The sequence below is a fragment of the Myotis davidii genome, unplaced genomic scaffold (genome assembly GCF_000327345.1).
Source record: "Myotis davidii unplaced genomic scaffold, ASM32734v1 scaffold573, whole genome shotgun sequence".
NCBI classification, from domain to species: domain Eukaryota; kingdom Metazoa; phylum Chordata; class Mammalia; order Chiroptera; family Vespertilionidae; genus Myotis; species Myotis davidii.
In genome coordinates, this window is record NW_006285997.1 from 5641777 (window position 1) to 5654741 (window position 12965).

A 12965-nucleotide genomic window follows, 5' to 3' on the forward strand; every position below is an offset into this window, starting at 1 on the left:
TAGTGGATAGAGCGTCGGCCTGGGGACTGAAGGGTCCCAGGTTCGATTCCAGTCAAGGGCATGTACCTTGTTTTCCGGCACATCCCCAGTGTAGGGATTGTGCAGGAGGCAGCTGATTGATGTTTCTCTCTCATGGATGTTTCTCTCTATTCCTCTTCCCTCCTCTCTGTAAAAAATTAATAAAATATTTTTTTTTTTTAAAAAAGCATGATTTTTTTAAATCCTTACCTGAGGATATGTTTTCATTGATTTTTAGAGTGAGGGGGTTGGGAGCATTGATGTGAGAGAAACATTAATTTGTTGCCTCCTGAATGTGCCTGACCAGGGATCGGGGATCAAACCCACAGCCTAGGTATGTGCCCTGACTGGGAATCGAACCTTCTGGTGTACAGGATGATGCTCAGCCATCTGTGCCACGGGGCCAGGGCGGCATGTATTTGAAGAGTGTGTCTGCTGTGCAGATACAAGTGGAAAAAGTGTACATTAATCCTCCTTTCTCTTCATGGCAGAAATCCAAGCCCCCAAGGTGGGATGCCATTTGGCTTCTGAGATATTTGATTTGGCAACAAATGCCATTCCTTTAGATGGCAATGCTTCCCAGATATACTGGATACATAGAAATGATCCATACATGTGAGTGACCAGTCCATTTAGTCCTTGGGAGAGGTGGCATTTTATGGCCCCTTTCCTGGGCCCTCTGACCTCGCCCTTCTTCTCTGTCCAGGAGCCGGTGAGGCACGGGAAGGTGGGGCTTTGCCTGCTTCTCCTCGGGAGCTAGAGCTGGGATCGCAGAGCTGGCCCTCACTGTGCTGGGTGGGTTCGTCCACTGTAGAAATGAAATAGAAGATGTCTTTTTGAAGACTGGTTTTCTAAATTATTTCATTCCGTGATCACAGTTTTTATCTTGTCTGTCTGTCTGAGTTTAGTATTCTTATTCCTAAAATGGATACTAATAAATTCTTACTTGTTTAAACTATGAATAGTTTTCTTTGTGGTGACTAGGTCCCCAATCAGTTTGCTTATGAAGCGTGTGTGTTTTCGTTTTTGGCCACTTATTTTGATTGATTCAGTTATTTTGGCTAAAGCAAAAGTTGGTATTTTAAAAGCATAAGATAAAAAATTAAATATGCCCACATCCTTGTAGAAACGATGTAAGCAGAATCTTGGAATGTTTGGGGGTTATGATTCAACCGCTTTATATCTATATTTAAAAATGTCAGTGGGGTTTAAATACTGGCCCTTTCAGAAAAGAAATTCTGAGAAGGTCTTTAACAAAAGTCACCTTAAGACACTGTAAAAGAACCTTCTGAAAAGAGAAAGGTTACATTTATGTTTTAGTAAAGTTAGAATCCAGAGAATAAAACTGTGAGAGAGCAGTTTTACAGTTCTTGCAAGGAATTATGGGCCCTTAACCCGTTTTCAATGATGGAGATGTCTTCTTTTTATCTAAGAAACGTAAATCACATTAATTGATGTTATTAGTTCCTATATTTTGCTTTTAAAATATTATTTCCAAAAGCTATAATTTAAGTGTTGGGTCATCTTAATGTTAAGCAATATACTGTTGTTCTGTGTTCATGAATTTGGACCAGTAACACATGCCCTTCTTCGTGGGAGAGAGTATCAGCTAAATAAATTATATCACAAATTACATAATGTTTATATCTAGTTATTTTGTAATTCAGGGTAATAACCAAACCAACAACGTAGAGATTCTAAACTAACTGGCCTTGAATTTTTTATGAGTTTTTAGTGAATTTTGGAATGTATAATTCGTTAGAAAATAACCAGTTTTTCCAAATCGTGTGCTCTTTTGTATGAACTTACTTGAATTAATATTAGTGTATAATGTTTTAGGTTTGTTTCCAACTCTGTACAAAGTTGAGTTTTCTCCATCTTTCCACTCATCTCTACAACTTGAAAGATGAGGAAGGAATATACAGAGAAGTTATCATTTTTTTAAAAATATGTTTTATTGAGTTTTTACAGAGAGGAAAGGAGAGAGATAGAGAGTTAGACACATCGATGAGAGAGAAACATCGACCAGCCGCCTCCTGCACACTCCCCACTGGGGATGTGCCCGCAACCAAGGTACATGCCCTTGACCGGAATCGAACCTGGGACCTTTCAGTCCGCAAGCCGACGCTCTATCCACTGAGCCAAACCGGTTTTGGCGAGAAGTTATCATTTATGTGAAGTTCCCAGATTGTTAACTCTGAGTTCAGTATGAAATCCACCAGGAAATACTGTGCCATCAAAGTATGTTCTGCTTTAACTCAGTCTGTCTGGATATTGTGGTGTGTGTGTGTGTGTGTGTGTGTGTGTGTGTGTGTGTGAACGAACAGAAGTTCTGATAAAGATGCATATCGCCTTCTGCTTCTGTGGGAAGTCATTTGATAGGCCCAACCCCTAGTCTTTCTGAAGGCTAGATACAGTCCTGGGGAATGCTGGGTTTAACCTGGCTGTTCCTCCATCACTTTTCTTATTTCTCCCCACAGTCTCCATTGTTACCAGAGTTCATCACCAAGCATATTGTCGTGGTTTCCTTTTTTTTGGAGGGGTGGAAGGATAACATCTTTATTGAGATATAGTTCCTATACCCATTTGAAGTATATTACAATTCAGTGTGTTTTACTTATTCACAGAGTTGTGCAACTGTCATCCCTATCCATTTTATAATAGGTTTCATTACCCCCTCTCCCAATCTGTCCCCAGCCATTGGCAATCACTGATCTGCTTTCCTTCTGTATAGATTTGCCTATTCTGGGCATTCATGTGAATGGAATTGTGCAATAGTTGTTCTTTTTGTGTGACTGGTTTCTTTTAATTATCATAATATTGTCAGAGTTAATGTGTGTTTTAGCACATGCCACTCACTATGTCAGTCCTTTCTGTACACTTGTGTTTATAAATGTGAATGACGAAGTTCCATTGCAGTGGAACATATATGTTCAGCTGACTCTGGTAGGGAGTGGGGGTGGGGGTGAGGGAGGTACTGTGAAGCCCATTGTTTGGACAAAACATTTACCCTCTTAAGGAACTTTGTTTGCCTTTCTTTCACATCAAAGAAAATAATTTTGTTACAGATTTGCATCTAGAAACAAAATTTAAATCGACAAGAAGTATATTTTGTGTGATCTCACCCCAATTTTTAATATCTACAAGTTAGAAATAGGAAAACATTTTACTTTTGTGAAGAGAATTCAGTTTTGTAACCAGTGTCTTGAGTCTTTTATTTACTGTATAATTTTGTCGTTTTATCAGAAAACTGAAAGAAATGTAGATATTTTTATTAGTTCGTGTGAATTGAAACAGTTGTTTATTGAGATCGGCTCCTGAATGAAGATCCCTCTCGCAGCAAGCTGCCACAGCTTTTTAAAGACTCTGCTAGGAAGATTGATGGGTGCCACTAAAACCATTTAAATTATTTTATTTATCTAAAATTAAAGTGCATATTGAGATATAGGGCCCCTTTCAGCCCTGATAGTCTGTGATTCCTGCTTATTTCTGCTCCTGCCTAGTGAAGCCTTTAGGAATCCAATCACAGCCTGTCTCTAATAGAATCCATGTCATGACAGTTGTAAAACTTCAAAAATGGTCCATGTATCAAATAATAGATAAAACAAGAAGGTATGCGCCTCGTTTCAGATGGAATGTTTTGAGGGATTCTTGTAGAGAGCTTCCTTTTTAGATAAAGCATTTTAATCTCTCTAGCAAATTATTTTTAATATAAATTAAATTTTAATTGATTCTAAATTATTTTTCCTTCTTTCCCCTTTTCAGAAATATCTCTGGACTACTAAGTGAAGAGATAGTAATAGGTGATTGAACATTGAGCTTTCTTAAACTTGTTTACTTGTTCGTATTCCATCCTCTGCCAAAGAAGGGTTTCTTAATGTACTCAGCAAATCCTTAGAAGCTTCAAATTACTGAACTCTGTTAAACATATTCATTAACTCAACTTTGCTTATGAGCTAATGACCTGGTAGCCATGTGAAATCATTTATAAAGTATCAAACATTTCCATTTTGATATTCTGAGAAGGAAATGTCTTCTTTCCTTTTAAAAATCAACCATGGCATCAAGTAGTGGCACGTTAGTGGGCCCAGATGCAGAGAAATGTAGCGAAGGGATGGATCAGAAATAAAACTGAGCGTCCTACAAGCAGCTCTAGGCACCAGCGGACCAGCAAGCCCATAATGCAGCCCCATTGTCTTAATGCAGCCCCATTGTCTTAATGCAGCCCCATTGTCTTGGGTATTCATATATGAAATGCACCGCTTTGCAAGTCTTTATTTCCTTTTCTCATCAAGCAGTGACACTGTGTGTACACTGTGTGCACCTGGGTGTTTGTGTGTGGAGAGAGGTCATACTTACCTGAGCACTATGTAAGCTCTTTGCTTTCATAGTTCCCTTGTCTTGTGGAAAAGACTGGTGTGCCAGGTACACGCACAGGGAGCCATGTGGAAATGGAAGATGAGTGTCTCCTGTCCTCACTGTTTTGGGACGTGCTCAACAGTAATCTTTTCTTTACAACCGTGGGAGGAATTTACCTTCCTGACATTAAGCAGCTGACTAACTTAAAGAGTGAACCACTTGAAACGGCAAGGCAGTTGTTGACTAGTGTGTCGCCTGGCTGAGTGAGTTGAATGGGGATGTGCAACTCTTCCACACAGATCTTTGAGCCATGTTGTGGCTTCCCCTCTGACACATCACCTAAATCGGGGATGCATCTAGAAAACTGTGCTTTTTCTTTTTTAATCCTCACCGGAGGAATGAGGATATTTTTCCATTGATTTTAGAGAGCATGGATGGGGGTGAAAGGGGGGGGAGAGAGAGAGAGAGAAACATAGATGTGACAGAGACACATCTATCAGTTGCCTCCCACACTTGCCCCTACCAGGGGCCAGGGTTGGACCTGCAACCCAGGTACGTGCCCTTGATCAGGAATCGAACCCATGACCCTCCTCTGTGCAGGCTGATGCTCTAACCACTGGGAACAAGGTGCTTTCTGAGTGAGAATCTGCGGGGAGTCTGGCTGAGGGAGAGGGAGACAGAAGAAGGCAGAGGCTTCCAAGGGTCACGACCTGCATGACAGCAGCTGTATATGGAGAGCTGGGAACGGTTGGGCTCTACGGGCTGCACGCATGCCCTTTATCTGAACACAGGGTTAGGAATCAGACTGGGGGAAAACCGGCAGCTCCAAGCTCAGAGTGAAATGACGAAGCCGGAAGAGGGCAGCCCGACGAGCTTAGTGGAGTCCAGGCGGAGCTTCCTCTGTGCTGCTGGCGGAGGAAAGGCTTCCCTGGCCCCTTTTCCTTCAGGTCTTCCTTCTGGCAGCGCCTCAGCCTCTGGGGGTGCCACTGAGGACTGGGCTTCCCAGAGAGAACCCTTTGAAGAAAGTAGCACCTTCAGCTGCCTCAGTTGCCAGGCCAGCAGAGAGATTTTCCCACCTTTCCCTGCTCCTGCAGCTCCGTGGGAGTGGAAGAGTCAGGGGCACTGGGTGTTGGCTCATCCAGCCACTAACAAAGTCACAGTTGTGAAATCTCACTTTTGTTGGTTTGCTGTGGGCTCCTGAGCTATTTTTTTTTGTTTGTTTCATCAGCTAACAGTTTCTTAGGCAAAAGCCTATAATCCCTGTTGGAAAACTGGCGAAATGGATCCATCGGGAAGTTCAGTGGTGGGACCCAGCCTTTCCCGGGTCTTGCCTGGCCCTGGCCCCCCTCACCTGTTTATTCTGAGCGGTCTCGCTGAGAGAGTTGGCATACAGCGCCGTCATTTACGCCATCTATCTCTTTCTGGTGCTTGGGCCTCTGGCAAATGGCAAGACTTTGTGTTAGATTCGTTTGGAATTTAATCATGCATTTATTTTCCCTCCAATTAAATTATTTATGAATTTGACTAACGGTTTCACTGCTAGAAAGTCAAATTTTCAATGACAATATGCCCCTTGAATTTCAGGGCAGTTTCTTGGGATCCGTCTGTCTGTTGAATATTAAGAACTTACTGTGTATCAGTCTCCGTAGCTACCTGGGATTTCGGTGAGCAAAGAATGCATGCTTTGTCCACCTGGCCCCAGGAACACGATGCAAAAAGGGGTAAGTCTGTCTGGACTAACCCCTCCCCCGTGTTAGCTCAGGATTCTGACTTTCATCCCTTCCTACTGCCTTTCCTTTTCTCTGGCACCGAAACGTATCTCCTTCGAATTTGACTTTCTCGGGCTTGAGAGCCACCTTGACCGAGAAAGTCATGGGCTCTGCGACTCCACAAAGGAAGCTTCGAAGTCATCCAGTTGAGGGTGGGCAAGCCCGTGGCCTACAGGCCCCCAGCTTGGCTTCGCACGGCCTGTGAGCTAAGAATGGTTTTTACCGTTTTAAACAACTTGAAAAGAAGAGTGTGTGTGTTTTTTAAGAGTATTTCATGACACAGGAAACTTTTGGTGTCCATAGGTAACAGCTGTGCCCATAATTTTCGTGCTGTTACGGCTACTCCCCTGAAACAGTGGCGTAAGTAAGAAGTTGCAACAGAGACCTTTCGGCTCAAAAAGCCTGAAATATTTACTCCCTGGCTTTTCACGGAAAACGTTTGCTGACACCTGATCTAGTTTATCATCCTAATACAGCTATTTTCAACTTATTTCATCTCATGGCACACAAACTAATTACTAAAATTCTGCAGCACACCAAAATATATTTTTGCAAATATCTCATATAAATAAATAGGTATAATTTTGATTTATTCACACCGGACAGCTATTGTTTTGTTGGCTGTTGTCATTTTTTTTAGTTGGCAATCTAAGGGAAAAGAGGTCAGTGCCCCCAACTTAATAGTGAGGTATTGCTTGCTTTAAAAATTCTTGCAGCCCAGCCAGCATGGCTCAGTGGTTGAGCATCGACCTATGAACCAGGAGGTCACGGTTCGATTCCCGATCAGGGCACATGCCCAGGTTTCTCTCTCTCTCTCTCTCTCTCTCTATGCAGGAGGCAGCCAATAAGTGGTTCTCTCTCATCATTGATGCTTCTCTCTCTCTCTCTCTCTCTCTCTCTCTCTCTCTCTCTCTCTGACATCAATAAATATACATTTTTTTAAATTCTTGTAGCACTTCAGGTGAAAATTGCTGTCCTAATTTTACAGATGAGAAAATAATGTCCCAAATAGGTGGACTGAACTGTCCAAATGTACACAGCTCATCAGGAATTGGTGTGGGTGCATCTTCTGTTGCCCACCGTGCTGTTCCCACTGCAACGGAAGGTCTGCCCTGCGACGAGCCCGCGCGTGCACTCCTGGCAGAGGCCAGAGCAGCTTTGCCAAGAAAAGTAAACATTTAGGACCTATGGCCGTGTAAAGTCTGTGATTTCTTAGAATTTTAATTTTCACCTGAAATCCAGCTCCAGGAAATGTTTGAAGCTTAAAATACATTTGAGCAACCTGGAGAGACAGAAGGATGGCTCTGTGTTTCTTGGTAGTAATTGATTATCTCCTGGGCTCAGCATTTGGACCATAAAGACAAGCAAGGTGGACCTGGTCCCTGCGGGCTGAGATCATGGAACTCATTTCAAGAACTTGTGGTCTCCATCCGAATCGGCACTTGAACAGTTTAAAAAAAATCACAGAAAGCACTAGGTGGAACTCAGGCTCCTCTACGGAGGCCGAAAGCAAAGTTTCCAAGATGCTAATGGTCTGAAAGTGAGGTTGCCTCCCCTGTCCAGTGCAGGACCTGCCCCGTCCCGGTCACGTGGAGGGAACACTGGGGTGTGCTTGCTGATTGGCACGGGACTCCCACCACTGGGATTGTCTCAGCTTGGTACCAGCACCTTGTAGGCATCTTCTACAATGTCTGTCTCTCCAGGTCACTAAAGCCCGTCCAGTTTAACCCTCCAGTCCCATGCCCCCTTCAGAGCTTCCCCTTCCTGTAACACCCAGGCATACACTCAGGGGCTGGGGGTGTTCTCTCTGGCTCTGACCCTCACCTCTCCCTCTCCTTCTAGAGTCTCTCTCCTCAGGTGTGTTGGGGAGAACGGACAAGAGTCTCTTACTTCACTGGCCGCTTTTGGTGCCTCCCTGCTGGTCATCCCAGTTCCCCTGAGTAAAGCCAATTACCTTTGATGCCCTCCTCCGTCAGGGCTAGCGTCCAGGTGCTGGCTTTCTGGTGGGGTGCATGTGACTTCTCTCCGGGGCATATCCCGCAGTCTAGCTGCTGGAGACCTGACCTGCACACGGCGTTTCAGGAGGGCCAAGCTTGGCTCTCACAGTGGTATCCTCCGGGCCCCTGGTGACTGCCTGGCCCATTCTCTCCTGCCATGCGTGTTCTGCACCCTGGTCCTCAAAGGCCCCAAGTTCAGTCCTCTGCAGGTGCGTCTGTTTCGCCTTTCTGCAATGGTGTCCCCTATCTCCCCGCTCCCAACCTCACCTGCACCCCAGGCGGGTCTTCACTCACCCTTCCGGCCCGACTTTAAATGCCACTTCATTGGAGAAGCTAACCCTTAAGTTTCACACAGATGTGATCTCCTGTTCATTGTTTGTATAAAACCTTCTTATTTCCCTTCATGCCACCGATTACAACTATAATTGTATAGTAACTTGAGTCATTACCTGTTTTCTTCAGTGGCCTGTAATTTCCTCCGGGCAGGAGCCGTGTCTGTCTGATCCCCCAGCCCGGGGCCTGGTGTGCAGTGGCAGTCTCCACAAACAGGCCAGAGGTGAATGCGGTCCCATTGTATTCCTAGTATTCTACGCAGCAAAGTAGGGTTCACGTTTGGCTATCTTTCTCATTCTTTTGAATTCTTGATGGTATGTTATTTTAAAGTAATATAATACCTTATATTAAAATCTCATTGTATTGTGTGGATACTAGGTAAAATGAGGTTGAAAAGATAAGCAAATGCATCAACAGTACAATTCACTTTGTCCGGCAAACGTTTCGTTTACTGAGGCTCCACCAAGTACCAGGAACATTTGTCAACGACTGAGAATTTGAAACCAAAAGACGTGCGTTCTGGCCTCAAAGAGACACTCAGCCCAAATTCTGATCCAGTTTCCAGTTTTAACTTCACCTGCCTCCCCTCCTCCTTCCTTCTGTCCTTTTCATGTATATCAATCTAAGGAGCTCTGTTTCCAGCAACTTGGTAAAAAACTGAACCAAGAATAATTGTTATGGAGTGGTTTTGTGTGACCATTCATTTTTTTTCTCCCTGGAAAGGAGAATTCATAGAACCCCTCTGTGTCATGTGGACTTCAAGGCTGGATGTCAGCACACACGTGGGGCAATCCTGGGTGGTGTGAATGGCCTGCAAACGTGTACTTGGAGCATCAGTTTGAAGATTGCCCCGCACATCTGTTCTCTTCATATACTTATGAGACCGGCATGACTTTTAACAAACACGGATACTTAGGACAGTTGACTTTTTATAGGAAATTCACACCTGTTTGCCCTGGGGTTGCTACAGCGCAGGAACCTGAGGGATTCTGTGTGGTTTCCTTGTTGTCTTCAGAGCCTGGGAAAGGATCCTGGCTGTCTCCCTGTGCGCTGTGCTGTATTCCCCACATCCTTTGTTCCTCAGGCTTTCCGGGGCTGCTCAAGGAGAGGAGAGTGAATGGTTAATTGGCTTTCTCTCTCCTCATTCAGTTTTCAGCTCCGGAGACAGCCGGGCTCACTTTCTTGTTTCCTTGCAGCAGCCGGCCGCCTAGTGGAGTCATTGGGAAAGGCAGGCTGTGATGGTGGAATCTGAGGCTCCAGCCCGCAGAGACCACTCACTGAGGAGCCGAGGCAGCAGAGTAATTAAACGTTCTGTCACTACTCTGCAGCTCATGGGACCCGAGGGGAGCTTCCTGTTATTGCACCGCGTTTTTAGTGCTTGTATTTCTACGTATGTTTGAGAAGGTGTTTGCAAAAACCTTATGTTAAGGCCAATAAAACTGTGGGGCGACCGGAGAATAAAATCCACAAGATCAAATTAGTACACAAATTTCCCCAGTAATCCATAACTGACATTTTAATTATATTGTAATTAACTTAACTTTGATCCAAATTAAGAACCTTCTCTTCCTCTGGTGCTGCCGTAAGTTTCTCGTGTCTCCCAGTTGTAGGGCTTCTGATATTAAACTTTGAATCGTTGGGGACCTCAGGGAAATTCATCTTCATTTTAGAAACCGGATTAATAGGACTCTAGAACTGGAAAGAACGATTTAGAACTAGGCCATCCATTTCTTTATTTTGTGCATGCGATCACCTGGTTCTCCAGTATCTCAGTTTACTTCTCTGTGATTCTTATTCTAGAAGAAATCCCACTAGTTGGAAATAAAGTGGAGCTCGGAGAAGTGCTTTTGTTGGTTTTTGTTTTTTTTTGGGGGGGAAGGGTCCTTACTACAGATTGTGTGTGTTTGTATGCACGCATGTGTGTGTCCTTTGCAGCCAGCTGCAGCCCTACCCAAGGCCTGGGTGGTGAGAGCGGGAGAGCGCCTCTGTGGGCAGTGAGCCTTGACCTCCACTTGGACGATGAACAATAACAGAGACCCAGAGAGCACGTGTGTGGCTCACCCTGTTTCACAACTCTGCTCTGCCCATGCCCTGGGACATCAGGCTCCCTCCCCATAGTGCCCCTTCTGCTAGTTAGAAAGTATACATGCACAATTAATTAGAGCAAATTTACGTAAGAAACATACTCAACTAGAACAAAATAACCTGTAATCGGGTAAAGTTATCATAGAGTCTTTAGGGCAGTTTTTGCATTGCTGTTTTTTGCCTTTAGAAATTACTAATAGATTTTTATTTAATTTCTCGCTTGCTTTCTTTCAACCCTCAGCATATAAACAATGACCATATTCATGGAGAGAAGAAGGAATTTGTGTGCCGGTGGTTAGATTGCTCAAGAGAGCAGAAGCCCTTCAAAGCCCAGTATATGCTGGTGGTGCATATGAGACGACACACAGGAGAGAAACCTCACAAATGCACTGTGAGTACACAGGTGGTACAGGCTCTCAGCTTGGGGGTCCCCTCACACCTGTGGGTGTCAGGATTCGTACCGTGGGTGCTTTGCCATACTCTCAGGGTTGTGCGTGATGATGACTCCAACTCAGGGGTGGCATGGCTGGGTGGCGGGCGCTGTCTGTGATAAATACAGTGGTTTGTCAAAGTGATGTCTGAAATGGAAGGGAATCGAGAAATGGAGAAAGAATGCCGACAGCTGAGCTTCGGGGGATGATGGACTTGTTCTAGATGCACGTGTACTATCCAGCACAGTAGCCACAAGCCACATGTACCTCGTGTGCACTTTCTAAAAAATATATTTTTACTGATTTCAGAGAGGAGAGGAGAGATCAGAAACATCAATGATGAGATAGAATCATTGATCATCAGAAACATCAAGGATGAGGTAGAACCATTGATCAGCTGCCTCCTGCACACCCCCTATTGGGGACCGAGCCCGTAACCTGTGGGCATGTGCCCTGACTGGGAATCAAATCATGACACTGGCCGGGCTCTTGTGTGCTTTTGAGATTTGGCTAGAACCAGGGAACTAATTTTTAAAATTAGTTTTTGGAAAATTTAAATATAAATATTCCCCTGTGGCTAGCAGGATGGACAGCATAGCTGTGCAGAGTGGCAAGTGGGCAGGCAGTGGCTGGGACACAGTGGTGGGCACTGGAAATGAGCACACAGACACAGGGCCTGCCCCAGTGCCCATATCCATTGTGTCAAAGGACTTGGAGGGCAAAAGCCGGTGCCAACTGTGATTTTAAAAACTTAAGTTGACTTTTAAAAAATATATAACCTATATGGTTTTAGAGTATTTTCTCTCCCTCTTAGTCTGTTCTCATGGCCCAGTATAAACCTACCCACAACTAGGCTGGGACTCCTAGGAGGCTAAGCCTTTTCTCACTGAGGTGCCCGGCAGGCACACTGGGCACTGCTCAGCCCTGATGCTTTACATCTTAAAGGCCCTTTATAAACACACAAAGCCATATAATGAACTTGGTGCTGAATCTGAAATCAGTGGGAATTCAAGGAGATCAATGAGCAGATAATGAAACCCATTGTCTGCACTGAGTGGTCTCTTAAGAAAAGATCTCCATGACTTTCCCCAGCACTGAGATGCTTTCTCTGGAGCTGCACTAAATCCCAATAAATGCAGAATTTAGTGGACTTTTGTTCCTTGGTTTTGAAAAGCTGCTGACCCTCAAAACGTCAGTCTTCTGTCAATTGGAGGGAAAGTTAAACATAAGCTGGTATTGTATGGAGTAATCCAGATTTACCTGTTGTCTTCAGTTTGAAGGTTGCACAAAGGCCTACTCGAGACTCGAAAACTTGAAAACACACTTGAGATCTCACACTGGAGAGAAGCCATATGTCTGTGAGCATGAAGGTTGCAACAAGGCTTTCTCGAATGCTTCCGATCGTGCCAAGCACCAAAACAGAACACATTCCAATGAGGTAAGGCTCCCCTTGAGACACACTTGGGGCCCAGACGTTGTGGGTAGAAACAGTGAACCTTCATGGAGATCATACGTGGAGGGAGAGGTGAACCTGTTCCATTCTGTTTCCTCATGACCATTCCCAGCACGAGTGAGCACGGATGCTGCCGGTGAAGGCCTGGGGCCTCGAGCTAGGGCTAAAAATGGCCTGGTTTGGAGAGGAATGCTGACGAAGAGGGAACTTCTTAGAACCCCTGGCAAACAGGTTCTACTTTTCTTCAGAACTGCCATCTGCTGGTCAGACAGTAAGAGCATTGAACTTGGAATTCCATCCACTTGCTAGGCCAGGAGTAGCATGAATCCCTGGGAAGGATGACCCTGTGAGCACCAGGCATAGAGTCCAAAGCCACATGTTGACAGCTGGCAGCAGCTTTCCACTAAAACAGCCATTCTTGCCGAAACCGGTTTGGCTCAGTGGATAGAGCGTCGGCCTGCGGACTGAAAGGTCCCAGAGCCGATTCCGGTCAAGGGCATGTACCTGGGTTGCGGGCACA

The 12965-nt window shown here is 44.8% G+C and overlaps 1 protein-coding gene across 1 annotated transcript in view; it reads left to right on the forward strand.

Moving 5' to 3' along the window:
* GLI3 (GLI family zinc finger 3) overlaps positions 1–12965 on the forward strand; it is a 253966-nt gene that overhangs the window by 225538 nt on the left and 15463 nt on the right. Inside the window, exons 10-11 of the mRNA XM_006757245.2 lie at positions 10803–10952; positions 12266–12430. Coding sequence (XP_006757308.1) covers positions 10803–10952; positions 12266–12430 — 315 coding nt within the window. The remainder of the gene's footprint in view (positions 1–10802; positions 10953–12265; positions 12431–12965) is intronic.